This window comes from Laetiporus sulphureus (assembly GCF_001632365.1).
Source record: "Laetiporus sulphureus 93-53 unplaced genomic scaffold LAESUscaffold_1, whole genome shotgun sequence".
NCBI classification, from domain to species: Eukaryota; Fungi; Basidiomycota; class Agaricomycetes; order Polyporales; family Laetiporaceae; genus Laetiporus; species Laetiporus sulphureus.
In genome coordinates, this window is record NW_024468510.1 from 378331 (window position 1) to 404092 (window position 25762).

The window sequence follows — 25762 nt, forward strand, 5'->3', positions numbered from 1 at the left end:
GCAGCCGTCCGTCTTCAGGGACTGGGCCAGAGCTATGAACCTAGATCAACAGTGCCTTTCAATTGACTCAGCTCTTTAAAGAACACCTTTGCTGGGACAGATACGGGGCATACATTCTTCCAACTCTTCCAAAGCAACAAATATATCTCAGTGAAATATGCCGGGTGTTCAGGTGCATGCCGTGCAGTATTGAAAATGGGTCATGAATAACATTAGGCACGTAAAGAGACATACTGTGTTGTTAGGTACATTATGGGACTACACGTCAAGCACAGACTATTTCAATCTATATATGTCCCGGTACTATTAACTTCTTCAGTAACCCCAGTACTTCTTCTCAATATATCGTAATGGAGGAAACACGACGGCGGTGAATGCGAAGCTAAGTTCGAAGCCAATATCGCCACCTGCAACGCAGCCAGTCAACATCGCGAGCCTCGAGGTACATACATTGGAGTGTCACTCACCATACTGTGGGTCTCCGATATGTCGTGAAATCTGGCCGACATACCACGTCTGCGCCATGCCGAGAACAGCGCCACCGACTCCGCAACCCAATGAGATGAACGATGCAATGCCCAACGGGAGCTTTCTAAAGTTATTATAATCATCCGGCTCGTAATTAGACCAGCGGCCCTTGCGGAAGATAAGGTGCTCCTCGATAAGGATCGTGCTGAAGATGGCGAGCCAGTACGAGAGGATGGTGAGCAGCGTGTCGAGCCAGCTCTCGAAGTGGGACGCGCCGACGATCGCGAGCACGATGTAGACTGCGCTTCCGATGAGCACGATGAACACGCGCGGAATCGCCTGCGCGTATGGGTGGATGTTCTGGAACGTGAGCGCGAGCGAGTAGATGTTCGGAATGTTGTTCGCGATGATCGAGAGCGAGATGATTACAAGCAGGAAGCCGCCGAACCCGTGCATGGGCCCCGTCAGGCCCGCGCCGATCAGCCCTCCGACGGAGTTCTCGTTATATGCGTCCTCCCAGGTGGATTTGGCAGCGAGGGTGGTCATCGCAGCCGCGCCAAGCGTCTCGACTAAGATGAGGGGGATGTTGAGACCGAGGTATGTCCAGAAGAAGACTTTGTATGAGGATATATTCTCAGGCATGCGGACGGTATAGTCGGCGGCAAGTGACGTCCATCCGAGAGAAAACCCAGCTAGGGTCGACTATCAATAACGATCTGCTGTGAAGGCATTTCATTGAAACGTACCAACTGCAGCGCCGAAGGAGAGAACGTTCGCAGCTTCGGTCGGGCCGGTGCCGCCCCATGGTCCGCTGTCACAGAAGCGAGCAATCTGGCCGAGATAGATGATGAAAATGACGGCTACCTGCGCGATGAATGGTATCAGCTATGCACGTAACGCAGATGTTATGTCTTGTGACAACTCACGGGTATCCAAGAATATTGTTCATACAGATGCACTACGCGATATCCCATGAAACTGACAGCTATTGTGCCTATAGCGATGACGATGATGGCCGCAGCAGTTGGAATCTGGTGCGAGGTGCTGACTGCTCGTAATGCTTGAGCACCAACGATAGAGTTAACAACAGACCAGCCGACACAGGCTATGCAGTTTAAAACGATGGGTATCAGTGACTGCGAGGAAACGTAAGTCTCGATGACACGTTTGTAAAGGCCGCTATCGACTCACCGTCCAGTATCCGAACGAGAACCTCGACAAAGTCAATTGCCTCAGGCCAAGTTTTGGACCCCATGTCGAGAAATAGGCGACGGGGAGGGTACAAAGCAAGTTAAAAAATATAATGGTCAAAGTAGCATCCCGGAGCCCCAGGTAAAATATGGACTGTCCCAGACACCCGAGCGAGAACGTTGATGTCTGCGGCGATCATCGCACCGAGCATGGTTGACAGGCGAAGGTGTGCTGCTTACGGTCATGTTCGCGGCGAGCCACATCCAGAACGGTGCCAAAACCGCTGATAAAAGGACTCCTTGTCAGACGTGCAGTTTCTGATGTTGAGCATGCGACATACATTTCTGGGGCCGCTGGTCCGGCGGGATGCGCTCGATGCCCTGCGCTTCGACACCATACTTGTCGAGTTTCTCGACGATAGCCCAAAGCGCTCTAAAGTGAGTTCGGGGGACGTGGTCATCGAGCTGGATAACGGGCTCGACGCTGAGGACGGGGCAGAATGAGTCGCGTGAGCTGATACAGCGCTGCCAAAAAAACTGACAAATTCTCGACATCCTTCGTATCAGCAGTGCTGACGGAATGTTTCTCCGATGCGCTAGAGTCGGTGTTGAACATGAGTGCAATGCGAGATGGGGGTTGGTAGAGGCAGGGTGGAGAAGGACACCTGCGAAGAAGCAGGCAGGAAATAAGGAGCGGGGCTTATCAGTAGACCCATGTGCATTCGCATCGTATCTCCCCAGCGCCCGCCCATCTGTACGCGGTATCGCAAACAGGCGCCCACTTTTTTTTGCGGACTTGATTTGATGCCGGACAAATAAGGCATCCCCGCCCGCTCGGTGGCGCTTGGCGCGTAATCTTCAAGCACCTCCATTGGCTCGCACCTGATCTGGATTTTCTTGAACAGTTCAGGCACGCAGCCAGATCAAATTCGCGGCCGGTGCCGGTGTTTCGCCCGATCGCAGATCTACTCGCATTCTGTTCGAGTCGCGCCGTCTCTTGCAGCTCGAGGTGGTGGCCGCGACAATGCAAAGACATCGACGTAACACATTGATGCAGTCGGCAGGGAAAGTGGGCCCGGTGGGAAGCACCACGGCGACGTCGCTAAGCACACGCTTTGCAGTGCTGCCATCCTTATCTCCACGTTACATGACCCGCCGTGGCGCGACATGTAAACCGCTGCAAGGCACTCATGACAAGAGCTACGCCGCACTAGAAGCCCAACGCTGCCTCCGCCAGCTGGTCCAGCCCTTCCAATGCCTCCCGTGCCATCACCCGCACGACCGCATCGTCGTCCGTCGCTGCGACGTATCCCAGCGTGTTCTTCGCCCGCTTAACCAGGTGCGGTGGAAACGCCAGTTGATCGCCGTCGCCGTATTCATAGACGCGTGAGATGCATGCCTGGATAAGCAGCGAGAGAAAGTGCAGCGCGGCACGCCGCAGTGGTGGGAATCTCGAGTTTGTTGACGTTGGCTGTGCATCCATTGTCGCAGGCACCGGGGCTTCCAACTCCTCTATCTTGTCACCCTTATCTGGTGCGCGTGCCTGTTCTTTTGCCTCCTCCGATACTGGCATGTCCGCTTTGGGTTTCTCTTCTTGGTTTTTCTTGGATCGTTCGGCCGCTGATACGGTCTCCACTTGGAGGAGGTCCACCATAGCTTCCGATAGATCCGCAGCATACGGAAGCAGCGCTAGCGAGTTTGTCTTAGCACATTGAGCGAGCAGCGATATCGCCGAGGTACGCAGAGTTGTCGGGAAATGCGAAGTCCTCACCACGCGAAACAGTGGCGGGACGAGGATGTTCACTACAGGGCAATAAGGTCAGAGAGCGAGCGTAACACCGACGCGGAAGACACAAACCATAAGCCGGTAGCGCATCCCCACACCGCCTGATAACTTGGCCCAAAGCCTCTCCCACCCTCGTCCTCACATCTACATCATGCTGCGTCATCGCCGTCCCACCCAGCCCCTCCATCCCCTCCGAATATGTCCCCACAAGGCCCCTCAACACCTCCTTTCCGAACCCGTCGACCATCGCCGACAAGCCCTGCACCGCATTCAAGAACATATACGAGTCATCGTCCTGCACCGACTGCAAAAAGATGGACAGGATCGCCGGTACCAGAGCGCTATCGATCACAGGCTCCTCTAGTATGAGCTTCCCATCGGCCGTCGTGCGCTTGCGTAACGAAACGAGCTGCCGGAGGAGGAGTAGTCCATGGGCCCGAACGGGGAGGAGCGGGTCCTGGAGCAGCTTAAGCGCTTTCTGGTACGTTTCGGCTGGGCTCTCCTCGTCGTCTTCCAGAGTTTTGGACATGCTTTTTGGTGGCGGCGCTGAGGTAGAAGCAAGCCGCGCTGTCATGACCATGCGCGCCTCGCGCGCCAGCGGCCGGATAGTCTCGGCTGAGGTCTTGGAAAGAGGCTCCAGCAGGGAGAAGATGTCATTGAGAATGGGCGCGGTTCTGGCAGAGAGATCGGGATGCACTGGAAACTGCATCAGTTCAATCTTTCGCCTACAGAACTTCCTCGCATACCTTCCATAATCGATAGCAATAAATTGATAGCAGTCACGGTCATCTCGTCATCACTCGTCCCTCCAGCAGTCTCCTCTGCTACCTCATCGTCACTGTCTCCCTCTTCGAGTTCCTCTTCTTGATCTTCCACGATACGCAGATCTTCCATACGTAAACCTTCTTTGCGAGGCTCCTGCTGCTTGCGTGTGGGCTCGGGTGCTGCCTTTTCGGTGGACTCAAGCGCATGTTTGATGAACGACAAAATGTGGTCAGGTTTGTTAAGCACGTTGGATGTCGATTTCTCGTCCACAAGCTGGTGCTGCATCTGTAAAATGAGCTGCAAGAATAGTAACGTCCTGGCGCAAGCGTATGAGAAACTGCTGTGAACTTCGGCGCATGCATCACTCACTGCAGGGGGTCAGCTTCCATATCAGCTTTGCTCTCCCGATACGCTTCCAGCAGCCTCACAAACAACTCCGACGAAATGTCTGATCGCTCGATGGCCTTCAGGAATCGCACGAAACGTGCAGGGTCTGGACTGAGACCGAACACGTTGGCATCGACGTCTAGCTCTCCCGCGTCCTCTGCCCTCCGGAGGTTTTCAGGAGTGAACAGTGAGAGCGCCGGCGCATTCTCAGCTCTAAGGATAAGGTCACTTTTAGTCCAATGTACGAGAATGGTAGCACATCGAGGACGTACACTTCTATCCTCGATAGATTACCAGCGACATCTGTCTTCCACTCTCCGCCTTCGTCGAGGACAATGCGCCAGAGCGCTTCGATGCCTTCAGGTGTACCAACAACTCTACCCCAAGTGACCAAGAAACCTCTGACAGACTCCTTCAGCGCCGGGTCAGAAGTCCTCGTCGCCTCCAGATGCGACAGGATGGCGAACAGAGGCGGCACGATGGGCGTCAGCAGAGTGGTGATGAACGTCGGCGACGGGTCAGCGTTTGTCAATAGTGTCTGCAGGATCAAGAGTGCTGCAGATGGCAGCATCTTCTGATTTGTTTTTGATGAATCGCTCTGCTCGACGAGCGGAGGAGCAGTCTCAGGTATCTGGAGGAAAGGCCTGTGTAGGATTGGGAGTAGCACTGCTGTAACGACGTCTTGATTTTCGGTGTCGTCCGATGCTAGCATACGAGATAGTGAGAATGCGACTGCGCGCCGGTGTGCCGGTGGTACCTTGGTCGGGTCGGCAGAGAGGATAGCGACGAGTCTGGGGACGATCATCGCATAGTAGTCCTGCATGTACAGTAAGAAGCGAGTATCGATCTAACGGAGAAGACTCACCTCCGGCTTCATGCTCGCAGGCGAAGTAGCGAGTAGTCGACCGACATGCTCTAGTTTCTCCAACGGCGCGTCTTCTCCAGAGATATCTTCCTCTCCAAACATAGTCGTGAGCAGCCCGTAGATTCCCTCAGGGCGCAGCAGCTGTCGACTGAGGAGAAATCCGCAGCACTTGCGAACGTATGGGAGGGTGACAGAGTCGTCCGACAGTATGGCACCCAGAGCGGCGATTGTCTGTGAGGCAGGTAGACTAGAACTGTACATCAGCGCATCGACGTAGTTCAGGCGACAGTTGTTACTGACCTGGACAGCAGCTGCATGACCAACGGCCGTATCTCATCCACAGGACGCACCGATTCAGTGGCAAGATTCCTCGGGAGCCATCCCAGGACCATGCATGGTCTCAGCAGATCCGTGAGGTGCCTGTTCAGCAGTGTTGATGAGATGACTGTATGCAGTGCTTGAGATCGTTGGCTATCCGGCAAGACGAGACGCAGCAACCGAGAGGTGAACGCAGACAGCTGAGCATAATCGCTGGGCACTCCTGTGAGGTCGATGATCTTTGCTCCGCCGTGGACGTGCGCGTGCGAGACCGACTTGGCTGGAATTGCGTTCACGACGTGAGCAAGCATTGGCTCGAGAGACCACTTGAACACGATGGAAAGTAAGGTGTGAATCTGAGCCAAGTCTCGCGTGCCGATGGCGGCTCCTGGCACATTTGGCTGCTGTTGGGCCTCAGACACGGCAGAGAGCGCATCTCGCTTCCAGGCAATGTGTACACGTTCCGCGACATTTAGCGCTTCACTAGCAGTTTTCAATTGGAGGTCCTCGAGCGGACCATCCGTATTGTAATCGTCCTTCCCGATGGTGGAGTAGTAACGGGTGAGTCTGCGCTGCAAGACCTCCCTGATATCAGACGTTGCTTCACTTGGAGAAGAACCAATGAGAGAAGCACCGGCCCGTAGTAGCTGAGCAATCTCCATATGATCAGGAACTGGAGAATTGACAAAGAGGGATAGAGCTCGAGACAAGCTATACAAGCCATGCATCCACCGAACCACCTAAGGACACCGGTGCCAATGTGAAATGATTTGAACAGGCGCTTTATGACAAAGAGGATGACCTTTCCCGCGTATGTCCGGAATAATTACACTAGGCACGGATTCTGGCACGAATTGTAAGACAACAGTTCCGAATGACCCTTCATTCGGTAATTTAAAGAGAGCAAGTGCACGCAGACGGTTGCATAATTATGTCACTCGTTGTCCGTTGCCGGGTGGCTGGTGCTGATTGGCGCATCTGTGGCCATCGTCACCCTTTTCGTCCATCCGCTCTGTTCTCTCCCTCTCCGCTGCTTATTGTTATCGTCACGCTGTCTCCCGCTTGGCCGTTTGTCCCGCCTGCGTGTTGCTGTCTATGCGGATTACTGTCGTCTCGCTTGCGTGTCTGTCGAGTTTGGACCCCTCGTCTGTCCAAGGGTGCGGTTCGATCTAACATATTTGCTGCATCGGAACTACCGTCAATTCACTATGGCGTTGCCCATGATGGTTGCTTATTATACTGTGGGTGCTTCATGTTTGAACTTAGTGCCTCTTTACAATTTACACTGGGTCGGTTTCATTGGCAGCTTCCTCTGTTGTTCATTGCTGCTCGTCTGCCCTACCGCTCCTTGTTGCCTTTGGTGCGTCAGCATGGCATGAGTGTGAGGTTGGCGATCGTGCATTGGATGCTATCACGCTCGCGCTTCTTCGACATACTTGCGATGATTCCTGCCCACCTTCTGTGTATGAGTTTGCTGTCTGCAGAGGCAACGATATCATCGACCATGTTCCTCGGAAGTTATAAGTCCGCGTGAAATTTAGCGTTCGTTTCTAGTAGTGATCGCTTGCGCCCCGTCGCAATGTGAGTTGATCCGTTTCGTCTGTTCCTTGAAGTGGTCTGCTGCGTCGCGCACGTATTTTGCGTCGGATGAGTTTGCGGTCTATGCTCCTGTATCGTCTTTGACTGCTTTTTTGTTATTGGATCAGCTGCTATGACTCGCAGTTGTTCATGAGATTGTCGGCAGACGACGACACCGTTTATGGGCGAACCACTACCAAGGCCATAAGTTTAGGGAGACCAAAAGGCCACGGTAATTCCATCTCCAGCGCCCTCTCACTATTCAAACCTAATCACATCTCCACGCCGTTGAATTCAAGGGTTGCTTTGACGGACGCATAACACTCGGCCCTCGGGAGTCGGGCGGACATGGAATGTTATCCCGCGTCCTGCATTAATGAGAACGACCTTGTTATGCTCGAGTGCTCCATCACTCGCTTCAAATGCGACGGGGGTGGTGATCCTGTATACGACGGCGGATGTAAATTCTGGCGTGCCCAGCTGGAACTCCTCACCGTCACTAAACTTATTGAAGGACCTGGACCGCCAATCAAAGAAGGGTTTGACATCGCTGACAATGTCCATATTTAAATCTTCCTATTCTCGTTCTAATCGATGACACTTCCTTATTACTCCTTGCCAGCCACTGTACATCGACTGGTATGTAAATGTATACCACTCCGTCATCCCGCTCTATGTATCTTTCGTACTAGTAAAATCGAACTCATTCATTCTCCCCTGTCGAAACATGCTCATGGTCATTCGGACCGGGCGTGCGGATGCAGCGACACCTCCAAGTCATACCTGGGAGCCTACAAGCTATGGAGCAATGCGCCTCTTGTTTTCCTCAACGATTCCGCGATGCCAAGGAATGTCTCAGCCAGTTGCACCTAGTTTTGATATTCATGTAGTAATGCAATGCTGCCTACTATGAACAACGGGGAGACTCACACTATCAAGGGCTTCTGCATATGACGATGGCGGGGTCGGATGCATAGGATCATGAGGTGAGCGGTCCTGCACGTCCTTCGCGATTTGAGCCATGCGCCGGAGGCTGGAGCTCTTAGCGTCACGCCCAAAGGACACGGAATGGAATGAAAGCGGTTTCCTGTTGACCATCAAGCTTAGCAATTATTCTGTAGAGAATCAGATGTCCGAGCTTGCCCAAGAGCGGAAGACCTGAGGCACAGGTCCTGCATGGCCATGTCTGGTAATTTACCTTCACCGTCAGAGAGGAAGATCACGACGGGCGATCTGCATCCAACTTTTTAGCAACTTTACTGGAGGGCTCAGCTCATCCTCTTACCTATCAGTATTCCAATGTTGTTCCATAGCTGCTTTCGCGGCCTGTATCGCAGCAAAGAAGTTTGTGCCACGACCGGTTGAGTAGCGCAGTACCGCGCTCAGCAACTCATCATGTGTACTGATGAAGTCGTTCGCGACGCATTCTGAGACAGTGCGATCAAATAGCAGGACGGTATACGCATCACGCAGAGCAATAGCGCCTTGTCCTCCGGCGTTCGTAACGTGATGCCGAGCCTGCCAGAATGCATGCAACGACGAGTAGACCGCACCGAGCCTATTATTATGATTACGAGTAATCAAGGCAGTCGAGGGAGTATCGCCTCGTGGGCGATGATCGGTGTAGCTCATTGATGCTGACCTATATCGCAATCAATCATATTTATACCTTCGTAAATTCAGTAGAAGCTCACCTGTCAATGACAAAGATCCTGCAAACAGCAACACAGTGAGCATCCTGAACAGGAGTCTGACGAGGTATATCGAGTGACTGCACATACACATGGAATGCTTGCTGCATGACTGCGGGATTACGGCAGAGGAATGCATGTCCGTCGTTCGAAATATAACCAAGGCCATTTCCCGACACGGGCTGATCCAGTGCGTAATGAGGATGAAGAATGGGCAGCGTGCAGTAAGAAGGCCGTGATACACCGCTGGGAGATGCAGCATGCTCAGGTCCTACAATTTAAGACCGTTGAGCTCAGACGATCTAGCAGATCCATTGACGACTTGCACGGCGTACCTGGACACATTGCATCGCTGGAAGGAGAGTCATCAATAAACACATCTGCATTGCGACGCTATAACGACGAACCACAAAGTGAAATTGTTCTGGTCCTCATTGGGGTATGGATCTAAGACATCATGATGTTGAGTAAATGTCAGGTACGCAGTAAATATTGGTATACCTTTGAAGCCTGTAGTCGAGACGTTAACGTTGAGCAGATATGATATGGATCGTTTAAGTGAGATGCCAAACCTGTTCGCCTCCAGAAGAGCCGATGAGTAACCCAGTCCTTCGGCCGGTCCGGATATGGTTGCATGCGAGCAGATATGTGCTCGTACTCAGGACCTCCGCAGACCTCCCTTTGGCCTGCTCTGCAGTAGTCGACGTGCACGTGCCTGCCTAGTGATCGACAAACCATAGAGCAAAACATAGGTGTGCCTTCGTCACGAGAACCGAACTTTCGCCCGTCGAGCTCCAGCGTGGTACCATCAGGTCCGTCAATAGCCCATTGCGTCCTCGACATGGACCCATGGCTTGTCTCGTGTTCCTTTTGCGGATGTCCTAATCAATCATTGGCTTCACTAAGCAGATAAATAGGTAAACAAACAACCCACCGAGTCGTAAAGTGCAGTAATAGCCGCAGTTCTCGCATCTAATATGAGCAGAATCGAATCAGCTAGAGTAAATATGAGTTGTGCGAATGTATACCTCGCCTTGCAGGAATGGAACGAATCCTTGTCCGTAGTATGTCGATGCGGACCGACATCATTGTGGTCCACGCGACCCGGAGCAATCGGGATAGCACAAGTCAAACGTTTCGACACTTCGAGGATATATCTTGACATGAGCTTCTTACTTAAATGCGTCATTTGCAATCTCACCCTGAATAAACTGCAGCAATATGAGCATATACTCGCCAGTAGCATGCATGATATGTTCACAAACCTTTGTATACTGGAAAGTTTCATGCCTTCCCGTGAATGTCGCTTCAATTGATTGTGGGGCAGTGTCTATCTGACAGATTCCATCAGCCGAACAGAGGGCAGGACACGGGTGCTCTGTCCTGTAGAAGACTTATCAGACTCGATCACGCAGTAGGAGGAAGAGTATATCGAACCCGCAAAGGTGCACTTCGCCTTGGTACAACCCATGCAAGTGACTCTGTTTAGAGCACAGTCTCGCGCATAGTTGACATTGCATGGGACATTGTCGGTTTGCACAAACGTGTTCTAGATGCGGTTCATGACTACAGCCTGTTAAACCACAGTTCTTCATAATGACTCGAGCGATTACCTTGCAATCGAACAGAACTCCGGGCAAGAATAAATCCCGCCATCAGGCAGTGGGATATTTACCAGACGGCAAGGCTGGGGGAGTTGAAGTGTCATTGAACCTGATCCATTTGTGTACAATCATGTGGGCACACCTCGCTGCATTCGTGAACTGTCGCTGAACACATGTGCTCAGCATCGTCGTGATTGACCACCTGAGCAAAACCATCACGATTCCCGTTCGTATGCAGCGATACGCACTCACTTTCGTGCATTCACCCAAGCATCCACGCTTATCTTCCAGAGCACATGGATACCCGCACAAGTGAACTGTGATGTCACATCTGGGACGCAGCCGCGTATCCATATAGGCAGTTTCACAATATAATCAATGTCGCAGCTTACACATGCCGTCCCGGATGTCCAGCCCTTGAACACCCCAATATACAGTCAACGTGAGGCCTGGCTATGACTGAATGACGTATATACGCACGATAATCCACATCCCTTGGCTTCGTAGTCTTCATATTCGCAAGAACGAGTGCAAGCATGAGATGTTTGACAATCGTGTCGTCCATCGTGGTGGCGACAAAGTGCACATAATAGATGGCACTTGGCGCATTGAAGAGAGCATATCTGAACATTGGCCTTGACATCAATCATCATGTTATTAGCCAAACGACGCAGCATCTGTATGTCCGCATGCGTAGAAGGGAATTTTGCCATGTTCAAATTCAGCCATTCATTCACATGATCGATTCGCCGCTGGACCAGGTCATTCAGATGCTCGATGAGGCCAGCCATCCATTCATCGTCAGCAATAGTCCCGCGAGTATGAAGGTCATCCCACAACCCGATGAGTTGTTGGAGCATAGCATCACGGCCAGGGGAGGGTTCTGCAACACCGAGTTCGGAACAGAAGAACCTTGCGTTTGTATCGCGCGTTTCAATCACGGCGCCTGTATCAAAATCCTGCCGAGCACGCGTGAAGGTGTATATCAATAATGATATTGATAGAGGCGCAACACTATACCTTGAGAGGCTCGACGTCCGAATTAAGCTCTGCTACACCGGATGAGAGTGCAACAGGCAACAATGTCAGGAGCAGTTTCGCACGGTGGGCAGCCATATTCTCTAGATCGATGCGATTGCTTGAGTCATCACTTAGAGAGATTCAATTTTACTATTACGCACGGGACATTGCACCCCAGTCATTAGCCTGTGTTTCAATTTTCAGACACATTAAGGGGAATAAGACATCATAGCAGGGTCATGGATTTACCTTCAATTTCGTCATGAGGGTTTTCAACGTTTGCAAGAAAATGCTGCCTCCTGTATGAGTTGGTCGTTGTTGATCCAAGCGCCGCTTCAGGCCATTGAAGAGCAGATAGAACTGCCGAGATTCGATAACGGGCCATGGTATAATTGCCAATCTTCCGCCATGTAATCGGCTGATGAAGTTTGAAGCCTGTTCGAGCTGTACAATATGCTGGAATTTCAGGCTGAATCTGTAAAATAGGTGAAATTAGTCAAAACATGATATCGACTCTTTTGCAACACATGCAACATACTCCTTAACAATCTCAGTTTTGTCTGAGTCGACGACATCCTATGTTTCCATGAGGTGATCAAATCGGACGCTTTGTATTCGCACGTTATCAGTCTCTCACCTTGATAATAATCACGAGCGTCGATTGGAACAAATTCGGGTTTGCAGCAGGATCGAGAACGGAAGATGATGATTGAAACGATTTGAAGAGTCCAGTGATATCTCGCGACAAAGCAAAGTTGTTCCTGAACAATACCTATCAAATGAAAAATAGCTGGGTGCATATGAAGCGAAGAGGCAATGTTTGACGATGCCTACTAAATTTGATATCGCAGTGTTGAATAACACAAGCAACGTATCTTCTTGCACCGAACGCTCAATGCTATGGACACCTACGATGCATGATGAGCAAAAGGGACCGGTGCAGGCTAAGAGAAGTGCATGATACCCTCAAAATCAAGAGCCACAATGATCATATCATCAAGAGGTGCAACAGACATCCAGACGCCTTCTGTCGTTCGCATCGCCGAGCCAGCAAATGAAGTATCCACCAGATGGTTCAAGGCGAAGCTCTTGCCTACTGATTGTTCGCCTTACATATCACGACTCGTCAGTCAACGATGAATATTCTATATAGAATGCGCACCCATCGATGACACAACCTTCACCGGCTGCGAATTGACAGTATTAGAAAGTTAATTTGATCCTTTATGCGCACCAGAGCACATACCTTTGAAGCCAAGTAAGACTGGAATAAAGACTCGTACCAACCGAAAGATAAGTTGTCGACGATGGTGGCGACATCTGCCCCAAGGAGGGATCGCTCTAGTTCCGAGGAAAACACCCCATCCTTGAGAGGAATAAAGCGATTGTCTCGCGTGATCGCCAGATGGATAGGGATCAAACAAAGCAGATCCGCGAGCCACTCTCCTACTTTGAACACAGATATGTCTTGAACACCACTTTTCATGAATGCTTCGTAACCAACGGCTCTGACAATAGTCTCACTGAGTTGATTTCCAGTCGGTTTGCGAACGGTCCTTTCGAAGGTTTTCACAAGATCGGCGAAGTAGGCCATGTAGTTGTCATGATTGTCGCGAGCAACAAAACATAAGGAACGAGGATACCTCTGGGCTAACGATGTGATGGTCCGCCTCTGGATCGCGGGAAGCACTGGGAACCTTGTCCAAACATCGGCGTGACAATCAATGAATACATTCTGGATGACATTTTTTTGAGACTTTGCGGCGCGGGACCCACTCTGGCCCGTTTCTTGGAAGGTGAATTCTGTTGCTTTGCGGGTGATGTCCAGGACGATTGAACGACAAAGGCAGGCATCATGTTTCATGCCGACAAGATGGACGTGGGATCGCTTCCCGAAAGACGTAACAACAATCCCAGTCGGATCAATGTCAGGAAGTGGAATAGAGATACCTTCCGTCGACCCAAAGGTTGACCAGTGATAAGCGCGCATCGAGAGTCCGTCGTGCGTATCGCTGATCGTCATGAGACAAGCTCCGTCTGGAGAAGAGAGGACTGTGTTCGGAGGATTCTGCAACTGCAGAAAGGCCGGCCTAAATCAAGCATGAGATTCGTACTGCAGTAGAATAGTTAGGATGGTAATGATACCGGAATTGTTGAGTCACAAATGAGAATATCCGCGCTCGGGACGTGTGGTCTACAAGGACGAGGTCTTCATTTCCGCAGATAAAGGCCATATTGGAGATTAGAACAGGCCCGTCGTACCATGAACGAAGGTCAACAGGGCTACCCATACTTTGTAGGTAAACAAAATTCTCGTCGAATACATAAAAGTGCAGCTGAGCACGCTGAGGAATCTGACAGCACCATTAGTGTGGTATAGACGATTAGAATGATACAACATCATCAATACCTCCGAAATATCAGCGCTCAATATAGCCAGCATACGTTTTGTCTCGTCAAAAGCAAATAGGCAGCTGCCGCCAATCTTCTCACGGTGCAGCTTTCTCTTACAGGCGGAGCGGTTCAGAGCGCCATTCAGAGTATCAGGCGTCTCCAGAAAGATCTTGATCATGCTACGACTGTCATCCACTATGAGGAGACATTTGCCGTTATGCAGTAATTGTATGTGTCTGGACAATGTTCGTTCATGAGCGGCTGATCAAAAGGGTCCAGGCATTGTAAGACCTACTTGACTTGGTGTTCCGTCGGTAATTCGAACGATGATGATGAGTTGGAGTGGACCTTCGGAGTGGGGACGAAGAATTTGTCAAGCTGCAATTGCTGCCGATCATCCTCCGTGAAGAAGAATGGATTGATCGTGTAGCGCAAGCAAGCATCTGTCCGTATTTCTCGCGAGCCTACAAGGCGATATGACTCATGCCGCCAAGGAGCTAGTGAACAAAACTGTTAGTAATAATATCAATAGCTTACGAGGTGTGACCATACGTACAGTTCGTCTGCTTCTCAACATTTGCGATGAATAGGGTATCGCTATGGACGGATTGAGCACTAACTCAGAAGTAGCACACATATACTTACCTGGTATTATTCACCAGAAGCTGATCCTTCAGTGTATTCAGCAGCGTCGAACGAGCTTCCCCAAAGTCCATCTGCTTCTGTGCATCGGCTTCCCTTTTGATTTGGGCCTTGCAAGTCTTCTCTTGAATGCTCCGAATATGATGAACTGCGGCCTTGACTGCTTTGACTATCATACGATTTAACGATTCGATCGCGATTGCCTTGATATCAGCACAGGCACGGGTAAGGAGGGCGTTGTGATCTACAATGGTAGCCAATGAGGACAGGAAGTCCGCGTCACTGATCTTGGCTGCACGCTTCTCAGCCTCAGCCAGTTGCTGACGAGAGGATCCTCCCGAAGAGAAGAAATTGACGATGACTGCCGGGATCCATGAATTCCTCGGCTGATGGTCGAACACCTTCAGCAAGTCGCCAGTCTTTTTTGTGTTGCTCATGGACATAACTGAAATGACCAGTTCTTCTGCCCGGGACTTGTCGATGTCGTCACGACCGCCAAGAATGGCATCCAAGATAATGATCCTCTCCTTCTGTACCTGGAAGCTGTTCGCCTTATAATTGATAGTCGCAGGGTCTTTGAGTTTATCGAGTATAGGCTGAATCTCAGGGTAGAGACCGGCGAGGTGCTGCAGGAGCATGCCTACAACAGGCGTTAGAACGCGTGATGGGGCTGTGCAGGCAAAGTCAACACAGAGCTTACTGTCTGCTTCCTCATCTTCGTCACACTGTCTAACTCTTTCGCCGCTTTGATCTTCTGGCGCAAGGTCTTCCCCCTTGCCCTCGTACGGAGCTAACCCGCCTTCACATGTTCCCTCCTTGTGATCCTGCTTCTGATCCTGCATGCCGTTGACCCCCCCTTTCTCTTGCAGAGCTTCCATGTCATCCTGCTTCTCTCCATGATCTTGCTTCTGGCTCGGTAGCACAGCTTGATTGCGATCATTCTCTTCTTCCGTGTCGCCCTCTGCAATAGTGATGGAGGGTTCATCGAACAGCCTTCATATATCACGTTAGAGTAGAGTTTGCCATGAAAACATGCAATTTACGAGAAGTTCCTGCGAATGCTACTGACAACAAAGCGACGAATTGCCCGCTGTAGTGGCAAAGCTTCGGCATTGAGCCGTTGCTGCATCTCGTCAACTTTATTTTGCACAAAGTCCTCTGCGGCACGATCCGCAGTGCGAAGACTCTCTTGGTATATTGAACATGCATCCCTGGCACGTTGGTGCAACCCATGATTAAGCAGTACTTCTATAGCTTCGTGCGAGAGGCCCTCGTTCAACCGCAGAGAGCCCCTCTCTCTATGAACGACTCGCATCAGCAAACCAACGGAATAGAGAAGATCGGGCCATACATGTAATTTTTGAGACGAATGGTTTTCACTGATTCCGACAACGGGCTTTCATACTGCTCAGAGGGGACATATGTGACTTGCAGAATGCCTTGCCTCAGTTCACCTGGGATCAACTTCGGCGCCAACCTAACCACATCGGTCCACGGTGTGTAACTAGCTTCAACAATCTGAGGTGCAGGGAGGTTCATCTATCGCATAGCAAGGGTCATAAGTGATGAAAGATGGCACAGGAACCAGCAGAGCTGACCGTAAACCCAGGCCTTGCCATGACGTTCTCCTCCTGTTCGAGGGTTTGAGCGACTTCAAAATCAATGACTCGGTCATCCTCTTCTTCCTCCGGATCCGGCTTAATATCGTCCAGCTCCTCCTTCCACATGATTTTGGTGGCATCGTCGTCTGATACCAAAGCCAGAATCTGATCTGCAACTTTCGTCAAATACCTAGTGATTTCTATTGTTAGATCCTGCCCCTACTGCTTGCGCTATGAACGGCACAAGTGTACCTCATGAATGTAACGCGATTGCGACGGATCGAAGAAATTGCGTTCGTGTCCCAAGTCGTATCTTGAGGCCAGAAGATTGCATAAATGATATCGGGATCCTGGCCACAAGCGAATTCGCGCAATATGTAGAGACCAGAACGAAGGTGAGGGCGCAATGGTTCTCCAGCAGCAGGACTCGGGAGCCGCAGCAGATCAGCCCTGAATACACCTACTCAGAGCCGTTGTTGTAATGCAAGCACGCATACGTACGTCCGCTCATTGACGACATCCCTGTCTTTCAGGAAACGAACAATCTCGTGTTTGCTTCCATACAAACCGATGGGCTTCAAGACCAAGTTGTCCAGCGCCGCGAAGTCAACTTTCGTCAACGAAGCATACGCCCCTGCTTGAAGATCATTGATGAGCCGCCCAAGCGACTGCTGATCAATGATAACCTTGTCCACTAGCGAAAATGGTGATGAGCGACGTTTTTAACATGGGAAATTATAGCGATTACCGAGTCCACCGCTCCCTTGCTCGGTGATGAGGTCAAGGATCCTGTACATCCCCCGGATAGAGCTCACGAGATCTAATTCCGATGGTTCCTTGTCGTCGACGAGCACTCCTTCGTCTGTAGCGGTCCGCAGTGGCTCCTCCGACATGGTTGTTCCGGAGGTATTGTTTTGGTCTGATCCGGAATGATCTCCCAGGATAGTGGCATTCTGATGCTTTTCGTCGGTATCCGGATCTTCGCGGGTCGTTCCTTGTCCAGAGGCGTCACACGTTTCTACATCGTGTGTACCATCTGCATCGTGTGCACCGTCTGCATCGTGTGTATCTTCTGCATCGTGTGCACCGTCTGCATCGTGTGTATCATCTGCATCGTGTGTACTGTCAGTGTCAGAACGTAGAATCTAATGCACGAGAGTCAACGGCCCGTGAGCGCGACTATTGAGAAAATGCACTCACATCTTGATGTACCGTGGTGGCGACGCCGATTTCCGCTGGCTGCGGTGCAGGATCGATGTTGCCTATGTAATATCAAGAGGATGACAATCTTTAGTCGCAAAATGAATGGTGAATGACATACTCATGCCGGCGACGTTACCAACGTCGCGCTCTAGCTCGCCGGTTGCGGCGTCGGAAGGAACCTCGCTCATGTTCGAAGGCACACACAGCGATGGAAGCGGGAAAGTAAGATGCTCGATGACAAGCTTGTGAGCTGGGGCGCCACTGGATGCTCGCTCAACCTGGGAGAACAACCTACGGCTGAGGGATCAGAGTTGGAGGGTCTCTGCTTTTATCCTCATGGCGTGCCAACCGTGTAACGCGTAACTCTGATTGTTATCTCATGTAAATGTCTAACAATAAATCTCCCTCAGAGACGATTGAGATCGCGATCTCGAAGTGAGCAAGTATCGATTTCCGTCCTGTAAAGGGGATGAACGCTGCCCGCGCTTGAGATATAGAATTCCCTCAAGCTCAGTGCATACCCTGAAATTTCCCGCGATCAGGAACCTCAGATGCCTGTTAGAGGAGGCTGGTTAGGGCTGGTTGCGCGCCTCTATAGGCTCTTGCCGACGACCCCGTGGCACATCAGCCACGATGGAACCTCGCGGTATCAGCGATACGCGGCGTGTATCAGGGGAAGCCAGCGAGAAGTATTAGTGCAGTCCGTCTCGTACCGAGAAGAATGCGCACTAAGTTCGCCTCGCACACAGGTCTGCCAGTCACACTGCACACGTCGCCGATAGCCGCACCACCCATCCCTGACCGTCCGCCATTCTTTCTGTGCTCCTAGCCTCAGATCTTCTAGTTGATTCTCAATGGCCAGAGGTGATGTTGTTAAAACGCCGGATGTACCGGAGATGATTATGGCGGGTAGCATGGGAGAAGTTGTAGTCTCTCATGCTGGGAGGAGCCAGTATAGCCGTATCGGCGGCGGCGTATCTGCCTGTGGTCTAGCGGCCCTTAATTGCGCGCGCGTCATCCTGGACATGGAACGGACAGGTTTGAGGAATGAGAACATCATACGCGAGATTATGAAGCGGGAAACTCTTGAGGTGAATGCGTATCTGCTGAGCTAGTTCACCGTTTGTTCTGATGTTGACCTTAGTTCGCAGGAAGTACTCAGACCTTGTTTGTCGTGGTCACGCCCGGCGCATCTCGATGTCGAAGAGATATACAAAGCTCCTGTGTTCAACAAGTCTTTGAAGCTGGTCATGTTTGCTTATGAGCATTCAGGGCTGGGGGAATTTACGCAGATTCTCTCGTACGTACTTTGTGTGTATATCAGTCCTCTATATGCTTATCTCCGACTTGTAAGCCACCTTTCAAACCATACGCGGGATACGCGGTCTTCAACGTGCGCTATCATCACTCGTCCCCCGGAAATTGTCGCATGTGTGAAGCTCGCCACGAATAAATCCGATGTGTTCGTCATCTTCGATTCTCATCCTCGCCCTCAGAAGCACCCAAATGGAGCTGCTTTCATCTTTCAGCCATCGGTGGTAGCAGCTGCGAGTTACCTAGCCGAGCTTTTCAGCTACGACGATCGTCTGCTCATGGACAGCAGTGTCCAATGGCAAGCTCAGCTTCTGGCGCATTTCTCTGCCCACATTTTCACTGCTCGCGATACAATGGGGACCACTGCCGAATTGGCTGAAGCTGTGCTTGAGGCTAGCCTCGAAGTGCTGAATCTGAGAGCGAGGGTTTTGGAATTGGAGAGCCACGCCGGAGACCTTGAAGTGGAGAACACACAACTATCCGAAGATGTTACTCGTTTGGAAGACGATATCATGGAACTCAAAGCAAAAAACCTCCGGAACGACTCCCGCCTACGCAAATCAGAAGGCGCAGCCAACGGAGAATTGATACCACCTGCTGCTCATTGCACTAACAACCTCTCGTCAATCTCGGAGAAAGTAAGAGGCAAGATGCCCGCCATCCCTACGGAACGGGCCTCACAATCATCTCCGAGATCTTACGGACTGAATGATCGATCTGCAAAACCGTGGAATGGCGGCAGTCGTCAAGCATCCTCTCGTACAGGCTTGAACTGTTCAAGCTCTGATGAGCCCATGGATATGGACGACTTCACCGTTGCAGCTATTCTGCTGACGCAAGCCGACCAGCTGAAGGATGCCGACGCAATGTACGCGGCAGAGCAGCAACGCAAGTTCGACGAAGAGGATCATTATTTGAAGCGTCAGATGCATGATCTCAAGTATACTGCTCTTGACGTGTTCGAATGCGGCATCTGTTTCGATCAATTCAACAGGGATGTGGTCGCGGAGGTAGAGCCATGCGGACATCGCTTCTGCAGGGAGTGTGCCAGAAATTATGCCGTCAGTAAAGTGGAGGGCCACCGTTATCCAATCCCTTGTCCACTCTGCATGGGTGACAAGGCGCGGAAGGACCCCGGGGGTAGGTGACGCATAGCGAGGTATACAGGTGCACCCCAGCTAATGCCTTTGAGTTAGCCATAGATGACTCCTTAATCCAGCAGCTTGGTTTGTCCGAGAAGCAATATGCAATTTTTGTCGAGATGCAGATGGCCGCGTTCTCGATTATCCTGCATTGCCGCAAGTACGTCCATGATTCATCTTCCTCGGTCGCAGCACACCAATCCGTTTCATTAGATGCGAGAACTCAGTGTTCGTTGATAAACAAGAGTATGAGGCTGCTAAAATCCTCGTATGTCCTTTACAAGGCTGCAACTATGCTTGGTGCAAGGCGTGCTCTCAGAAGATCGAGATCGGCGGCCCTCAACATTCCTGTGACGGTTCCGCAGAGTTGAAGCATCTGATGGACCAAAAGGGATGGAAATATTGTCCAGGTATCACCTACCTTCTATTATCTCGCTACACAAATGCTTCATACCTTTCAGGATGCCAAACGCCTGCGGAGAAAATTGATGGGTGTAACCATATGACGGTGCGTCGAGGAACGGTACTTCTCAGCTCCGGATAGTTAACTGACTGCTCTCTAGTGCATGTCTCCCGGCTGCAATACGTAAGTTAAATTCCCTCTCCGGTGGTCCAACCACTTACTCTGTCCACTTGCATTTTCTAGGCATTTCTGCTATGGATGCGGTGAGGCAATCACCCAATCTATCCGACGGCAAGAGATACATTCAGACTTGTCAGCACACTATCGACGCTGCCGCCTCTTTGATTATACCTAGTCGACTCGTTCAGCTTTCGTAGCAGTCCGGCATTCATGTTCTGCGAGTTGTGCGGTGAACGGCTCATAGTTGGATGAGCTATCATTCTGCACTATCTACGTAAATTCCATCATAACCGCCATATTTACTAGCGGCCGATCGGGAATATGGCATCGCTTCTAACGACGATATATACAGGTGCGAAGCCCCATCGGTGACAATCTATTTTGCTTTTTTCTCTCTCCGGCTCGCATCATTTCACTCCAGGCTTTTGCGAATTGTTCCCTTGTATAATAGTCGACTACTCAGGTTGCTCGTTTGTTGCAATTGTACAGTTGGTCACTGCTTATACGCGCGACGTCATAATGAAAGAGAGACTGCACGATACAGATTTCGGTCATGTTTGCAGTGAGAATTACCCCGCGCGGAGCAAGGATCGTGGAACGCGAAGTTGCGAAGTCGAGTACTATACTAGCGCCGACACAAGCCACAACTCTCGCGCACATTGCCAACTCTCACCCCGCAGCGATGTCTATGCGGCCGAGCACCTCCACCCAACGCACGCCTCTAAGACGCATTTCGCAAGGCTCGCTCTCCCGCCTTGCGCGCTCGGGCGCGTACCCCGACGCGCCATACGGGCTCGGCTTTCTCGAGCCTGCGCTCTCGGAGCTCGTCGACGAGATGGAGGCACTAAACAACAACATACAGGGCCTTCGTGCGCTAGGCGACGCGCTTGGCACGTTCAATGAGAGCTTCGCGAGCTGGCTCTATATCATGAACATGAACGCGCTCACGGTGGACTGGCCACAGGTATGCCCGCGCGGGTTGTGTGGACGATTTGACAGTGCAACGGATTGACTGAGGCAGGCGTGTGCAGGCGCCGACGGAGGCCTCGTTTGCACTTGCTGCGCGGAGGGCTGGTGAGCGCGCCGGTCCTCCCTCCTTGTACAGTAATGATGGACATACATATACGCAGATGAAGACGCTGCCGCTGCCCTGGCTGCACTTCAAGCCATGCAAGCTGCCCAAGCCTCTCCTCCGAGACCACCGTCTCCGAACGTCTCCACACACGACAAGACGGCCTACGCCGCAGACGCGACCGAACCGAGCAACGACACCACCTTTGCCGTGCCAAACACGACTGCGACGTCCTCTGGCTCGAGCGCGAAAGGCCCCGTGAAAAAGAAGGGCAAGCCGAAGCTTACTGCGAAGGAGCGGAAACAGCGCAGCATGTTGATTGATCGGGTCGTTTCAGCTCTGCCGCTCGAGTTCCGCGGGAACGATCCGAACCTGAGGCGGAACGTCGAGACGGTGATTGAGGGATTCTTAGACAGGCCAGAGAGAGGTGTTGCTCGTGCGTGATTTGCTGTTCCTTCTATTTTAAATGTGATAGTGATTTTATCATGTCGCCAGTCCTCGAATTGGTCAAGCCGCCAGATCTCAATCAGGCTCGTGTCAACAAGTGTCTCATTGCCTTGGTCAACAGAAAGATCGTGCAGAAGGACAACAGCTCGGTGCGAGGTTTTCTATTGGGGTGACGCTCAACGACTGACTATTCCTGTAGGGTGCTGTCTTGTATCATTGGCACGGACTACCCGATTGAACACACTGTACCCATTACATGATGTAGCCTATGACCCGATGTAATTATATCAAGGATGTTTTGGTAAGTTGGAAACAAAGAATCATGATAGCCGAACAGAAAAAGAACAGCTTGAAGGCTGGTTGCTGTAGTTAAAAGACACGTTCGTCGAACCCTGGATTGTGAAAACTGTAATCCCTTGGAAGAAAATCCGCGGCGCGACGCAATACCGATCCGAGGCATTACGCGGCGGCGCACACAAGGCCTCATATCAATTGATCGCACTCTACTCTTGATGGTGGACGGCCCTTTTACGTGCTGGGGACGGCAACGGCAATTTCGGGCTGATGTTTCGTCTTTGAAAGATTCATGAGCAGGAACACAATTGCATGGTGACAAAAACGTACTTTGCCACGCGCGGGTGACAGTGCTTGCGAGGCGGCGTCATCGCAAGGGATGTTGCACCGTCACTGTTGGAGTGATGGTAAACCGAGCCGCCATCTCGGTGCGTGTCTTTGCCCTGTGCTCCACGGCTGAACGTTCGAGAGACCAATTGCATGTCGCGCCGTCACAGATATTTAAAGCCCTGCACACGGCGTACCGCCTCTCTGTTGCGAACCCATTCTTGAAGCTCAACACCCCGCTCGAGAGCGTGAACGACCACGCCGCGATGCTCACGGCTGGAGGTGCGAAGTGGAAGGCGTTCAGACGGCGAGTGGACGATGTAGCCAGGTCGCTAGGTGCACCGGTGCCTCTTCCAGTCTCTACCCAATCCCATTGAGTGTTCCTCCCGCTGTCGTTCGAGCCTATTGTTTGAAACTTTGCAAGCTGCATGATTGTCTGATTGCCGAATCCCATGGTTCATGTCCCCATTCCAGATACCGGGCCATGAGCCGTCTTCTTTCAGTGTCTGGAATGCGTTGAGGACGAGCAGCCGTCCGTCTTCAGGGATTGGGCCAGAGCTCTTTAAAGATCACCTTTGCTGGGACAGATACGGGGCATACATTCTTCCAACTCTTCCAAAGCAACAAATATATCTCAGTGAAATTTGCCGGGTGTTCAGGTCCAGTGTACTTGCGTGGCGGACCCCGCATGATCGACCGGCAGCAAAGAAATGCATACCGTGCAGTGTTATAAAGGGTCATGAACAACATTAGGCACGTAAAGAGGCATACTATGTTGTCAGGACTACACGTCAAGCACAGAGGATTTCATTCTATATATATCTCGGTGTTTAACTCTTCAGTAACCCCAGTACTTCTTCTCAAAATATCGTAATGGAGGGAACACGACGGCGGTGAATGCGAAACTAAGTTCGAAGCCGATATCGCCACCTACAATGTAGCCAGTCAACATCGCGAGCCTCGAGGTGCATACACTGGAGTATCACTCACCATACAATGGGTCGCCGATATGTCGTGAAATCCGGCCGATATACCACGTCTGCGCCATACCGAGAACAGCGCCACCGACTCCGCAACCCAATGCGATGAACGATGCAATGCCCAACGGGAGCTTTCTAAAGTTATTATAATCATCCGGCTCATAATTGGACCAGCGGCCCTTGCGGAAGATAAGGTGCTCCTCGATAAGGATCGTGCTGAAGATGGCGAGCCAGTACGAGAGGATGGTGAGCAGCGTGTCGAGCCAGTTCTCGAAGTGGGACGCGCCGACGATTGCGAGCACAATGTAGACTGCGCTCCCAATGAGCACGATGAAGACACGCGGAATCGCCTGCGCATATGGATGGATGTTCTGGAACGTGAGCGCGAGCGAGTAGATGTTCGGGATGTTGATCGAGATGATCGAGAGCGAGATGACTACAAGCAGGAAGCTGCCGAACCCGTGCATGGGCCCCGTCAAGCCTGCGCCGATCAGCCCTCCGACGGAGTTCTCGTTATATGCGTCCTCCCATGTGGATTTGGCGCCGAAGGTGGTCATCGCAGCGGCGCCAAGGGTCTCGACCAAGATAAGGGGGATGTTGAGACCGAGGTACGTCCAGAAGAAGACTTTGTATGAGGATATATTTTCAGGCATGCGGACGGTATAATCGGCGGCAAGTGAGGCCCATCCGAGAGAGAAACCCGCTAAGGTCGACTATCAATAATGATCTGCAGTGCAGGCGGTTTCATTGAAATGTACCAACTGCAGCGCCGAAAGAGAGAACGTTTGCAGCTTCGGTCGGGCCGGTGCCGCCCCATGGTCCGCTGTCACAGAAACGAGCAATCTGGCCGAGATAGATGATGAAGATGACCACTACCTGCGCGATGAACAGTATCAGCCATGCACGTAACACAGACCTTACGTCCTGTGACAACTCACGGGTATCCAAGAATATTGCTCATACAGATGTACCACGCGATATCCCATGAAACAGACAGCTATGGTGCCTATAGCGATGACGATGATGGCCGCAGCAGTTGGAATCTGGTGCGAGGTGCTGACTGCTCGCAATGTTTGAGCCCCAACGATAGAGTTAACAACAGACCAGCCGACACAGGCTATGCAGTTTAAAACGATGGGTATCAGTGACTGCGAGGAAACGTAAGTCTCGATGACACGTTTGTAAAGGCCGCTATCGACTCACCGTCCAGTATCCGAACGAGAACCTCGACAAAGTCAATTGCCTCAGGCCAAGTTTTGGACCCCATGTCGAGAAATAGGCGACGGGGATGTTACATAGCAAGTTAAAAAATATAATGGTCAAAGCTGCATCCCGGAGCCCTAGGGAAAATATAGACTGTCCCAGACATCCGATCGAGAACGTTGATGTCTGCGGCGAGCATCGCACCGAGCACGGTTGACAGGCGAAGGCGTGCTGCTTACGGTCATGTTCGCAGCGAACCACAACCAGAACGGTGCCAAAACCGCTAACAGGACTCCTTGTCAGACAAGCGGTTTCTGATGTAAGCATGCGATATACATTTCTGGGGCCGCTGATCCGGGGGAATGCGCTCGATGCCCTGCGCTTCGACACCATACTTGTCGAGCTTCTCGACGATAGCCCAAAGCGCCCCGAAGCGAGTTCGGGGAACGTGGTCGTCGAGCTGTAAAACGGGCTCGACGCTGATAATAGGGAAAGATGAGTCGCGTGAGCTGATACAGTGCTTGAAAAAAAAAAACTGACAAATTCTCTACATCCTTCATATCAGCAGTGCTGACGGAATGCTTCTCCGATGTATCTGAGTTGGTGTTGAACATGAGTGTACGCGAGACGGGGGTTGGTTGGACAAGGACGCCTGAGAAGAAGCAGACAAGAAATAAGGAGTGGTGCTTATCAATAGACACATGTGCCCCCGCGTCGTATCTCGCAGCGCCCGCCCGTCTGTACGTACGCGGCATCGCATACAGGCGCCCAGTTATTTTTTTTGGCGACTTGGTTTGATGTCCGACAAAAAAGGCATCCCCGACGCTCGATGGCGCTTGGCCCGTGATCTCCAAACGTCCCCTTGGCTCCCGATCTGGATTTTCTTGA

General features: G+C 51.5%; 8 protein-coding genes across 8 annotated transcripts; 3 read left to right on the forward strand and 5 right to left on the reverse strand.

Annotated features, from left to right (window-relative positions):
* Nucleotides 1–82: 82 nt before the first annotated feature.
* On the reverse strand, nucleotides 83–2540 carry LAESUDRAFT_7689 (uncharacterized protein). Its single transcript, XM_040913774.1, has 7 exons — nucleotides 2000–2540; nucleotides 1899–1942; nucleotides 1660–1845; nucleotides 1395–1604; nucleotides 1215–1332; nucleotides 468–1160; nucleotides 83–407 (listed from the first exon to the last, which is right to left on the reverse strand). The coding sequence occupies exons 1-7, from the start codon at nucleotides 2211–2213 to the stop codon at nucleotides 316–318; spliced, it is 1557 nt and encodes a 518-aa protein (XP_040770109.1). The 5' UTR covers nucleotides 2214–2540; the 3' UTR covers nucleotides 83–315.
* Nucleotides 2541–2868: 328 nt separating this feature from the next.
* LAESUDRAFT_638789 (uncharacterized protein) lies at nucleotides 2869–6441 on the reverse strand (the record flags this gene model as incomplete). The annotated part of the gene is made up of 7 exons (XM_040903491.1): nucleotides 2869–3461; nucleotides 3517–4140; nucleotides 4191–4525; nucleotides 4579–4809; nucleotides 4869–5413; nucleotides 5462–5708; nucleotides 5762–6441. 7 exons carry the CDS (start codon nucleotides 6439–6441, stop codon nucleotides 2869–2871), a joined length of 3255 nt encoding a protein of 1084 aa, XP_040770110.1.
* Nucleotides 6442–6676: 235 nt separating this feature from the next.
* Nucleotides 6677–7669, forward strand: LAESUDRAFT_7774 (uncharacterized protein). The gene is made up of 2 exons (XM_040913834.1): nucleotides 6677–7020; nucleotides 7086–7669. The coding sequence occupies exons 1-2, from the start codon at nucleotides 6711–6713 to the stop codon at nucleotides 7301–7303; spliced, it is 528 nt and encodes a 175-aa protein (XP_040770111.1). The 5' UTR covers nucleotides 6677–6710; the 3' UTR covers nucleotides 7304–7669.
* A 164-nt stretch (nucleotides 7670–7833) lies between these two features.
* Nucleotides 7834–17700, reverse strand: LAESUDRAFT_808190 (uncharacterized protein; the record flags this gene model as incomplete). Its single annotated transcript, XM_040914042.1, has 43 exons — nucleotides 7834–8226; nucleotides 8288–8444; nucleotides 8501–8590; nucleotides 8643–8999; nucleotides 9052–9069; nucleotides 9139–9319; nucleotides 9384–9400; nucleotides 9456–9495; nucleotides 9550–9558; nucleotides 9621–9929; nucleotides 9983–10020; nucleotides 10077–10191; nucleotides 10250–10259; nucleotides 10314–10431; nucleotides 10486–10614; nucleotides 10662–10735; nucleotides 10795–10854; nucleotides 10905–10983; nucleotides 11045–11068; nucleotides 11133–11611; nucleotides 11673–11773; nucleotides 11834–11858; nucleotides 11922–12147; nucleotides 12211–12248; nucleotides 12310–12444; nucleotides 12507–12580; nucleotides 12637–12780; nucleotides 12835–12859; nucleotides 12919–13762; nucleotides 13818–14026; nucleotides 14083–14302; nucleotides 14362–14563; nucleotides 14623–14663; nucleotides 14712–15348; nucleotides 15409–15701; nucleotides 15752–16006; nucleotides 16060–16247; nucleotides 16307–16499; nucleotides 16562–16759; nucleotides 16811–17003; nucleotides 17058–17454; nucleotides 17510–17571; nucleotides 17631–17700. The coding sequence occupies 43 exons, from the start codon at nucleotides 17698–17700 to the stop codon at nucleotides 8149–8151; spliced, it is 7152 nt and encodes a 2383-aa protein (XP_040770112.1). The 3' UTR covers nucleotides 7834–8148.
* A 426-nt stretch (nucleotides 17701–18126) lies between these two features.
* On the forward strand, nucleotides 18127–20970 carry LAESUDRAFT_739975 (uncharacterized protein). The gene is made up of 8 exons (XM_040911052.1): nucleotides 18127–18603; nucleotides 18664–18812; nucleotides 18867–19966; nucleotides 20023–20128; nucleotides 20182–20378; nucleotides 20430–20476; nucleotides 20532–20554; nucleotides 20615–20970. Exons 1-8 carry the CDS (start codon nucleotides 18367–18369, stop codon nucleotides 20724–20726), a joined length of 1971 nt encoding a protein of 656 aa, XP_040770113.1. The 5' UTR covers nucleotides 18127–18366; the 3' UTR covers nucleotides 20727–20970.
* A 263-nt stretch (nucleotides 20971–21233) lies between these two features.
* LAESUDRAFT_753672 (uncharacterized protein) lies at nucleotides 21234–22308 on the forward strand (the record flags this gene model as incomplete). The annotated part of the gene is made up of 5 exons (XM_040911796.1): nucleotides 21234–21515; nucleotides 21583–21625; nucleotides 21682–22059; nucleotides 22119–22219; nucleotides 22270–22308. The coding sequence occupies 5 exons, from the start codon at nucleotides 21234–21236 to the stop codon at nucleotides 22306–22308; spliced, it is 843 nt and encodes a 280-aa protein (XP_040770114.1).
* Nucleotides 22309–22573: 265 nt separating this feature from the next.
* LAESUDRAFT_709838 (uncharacterized protein) lies at nucleotides 22574–23145 on the reverse strand (the record flags this gene model as incomplete). Its single annotated transcript, XM_040906727.1, has 3 exons — nucleotides 22574–22643; nucleotides 22695–22820; nucleotides 22889–23145. 3 exons carry the CDS (start codon nucleotides 23143–23145, stop codon nucleotides 22574–22576), a joined length of 453 nt encoding a protein of 150 aa, XP_040770115.1.
* Nucleotides 23146–23447: 302 nt separating this feature from the next.
* On the reverse strand, nucleotides 23448–25626 carry LAESUDRAFT_808193 (uncharacterized protein). Its single transcript, XM_040914043.1, has 8 exons — nucleotides 25415–25626; nucleotides 25211–25353; nucleotides 25114–25157; nucleotides 24875–25060; nucleotides 24610–24819; nucleotides 24430–24547; nucleotides 23682–24374; nucleotides 23448–23621 (listed from the first exon to the last, which is right to left on the reverse strand). Exons 1-8 carry the CDS (start codon nucleotides 25486–25488, stop codon nucleotides 23530–23532), a joined length of 1560 nt encoding a protein of 519 aa, XP_040770116.1. The 5' UTR covers nucleotides 25489–25626; the 3' UTR covers nucleotides 23448–23529.
* Between the last annotated feature and the right edge of the window lie 136 nt (nucleotides 25627–25762).

What these genes read in the sequence shown, in the direction of transcription:
- LAESUDRAFT_7689 (XM_040913774.1), bottom strand. Translation starts at nt 2,213, where the DNA reads ATGTCGAGAATTTGTCAGTTTTTTTGGCAGCGCTGTATCAGCTCACGC. An exon ending in GGCTCGCCGCGAACATGACC is followed by an intron (nt 1,846 to 1,898) that starts GTAAGCAGCACA and finishes TGATCGCCGCAG; the next exon opens with ACATCAACGTTCTCGCTCGG. An exon ending in CTCCTTCGGCGCTGCAGTTG is followed by an intron (nt 1,161 to 1,214) that starts GTACGTTTCAAT and finishes AGTCGACCCTAG; the next exon opens with CTGGGTTTTCTCTCGGATGG.
- LAESUDRAFT_7774 (XM_040913834.1), top strand. Translation starts at nt 6,711, where the DNA reads ATGTCACTCGTTGTCCGTTGCCGGGTGGCTGGTGCTGATTGGCGCATC. An exon ending in TGATGGTTGCTTATTATACT is followed by an intron (nt 7,021 to 7,085) that starts GTGGGTGCTTCA and finishes TTTCATTGGCAG; the next exon opens with CTTCCTCTGTTGTTCATTGC.
- LAESUDRAFT_739975 (XM_040911052.1), top strand. Translation starts at nt 18,367, where the DNA reads ATGGCCAGAGGTGATGTTGTTAAAACGCCGGATGTACCGGAGATGATT. An exon ending in GGGATGGAAATATTGTCCAG is followed by an intron (nt 20,379 to 20,429) that starts GTATCACCTACC and finishes CATACCTTTCAG; the next exon opens with GATGCCAAACGCCTGCGGAG. An exon ending in ATGGGTGTAACCATATGACG is followed by an intron (nt 20,477 to 20,531) that starts GTGCGTCGAGGA and finishes ACTGCTCTCTAG; the next exon opens with TGCATGTCTCCCGGCTGCAA.
- LAESUDRAFT_808193 (XM_040914043.1), bottom strand. Translation starts at nt 25,488, where the DNA reads ATGTTCAACACCAACTCAGATACATCGGAGAAGCATTCCGTCAGCACT. An exon ending in ATGAAGGATGTAGAGAATTT is followed by an intron (nt 25,354 to 25,414) that starts GTCAGTTTTTTT and finishes CCCTATTATCAG; the next exon opens with CGTCGAGCCCGTTTTACAGC. An exon ending in AGCAATATTCTTGGATACCC is followed by an intron (nt 24,548 to 24,609) that starts GTGAGTTGTCAC and finishes TTCATCGCGCAG; the next exon opens with GTAGTGGTCATCTTCATCAT.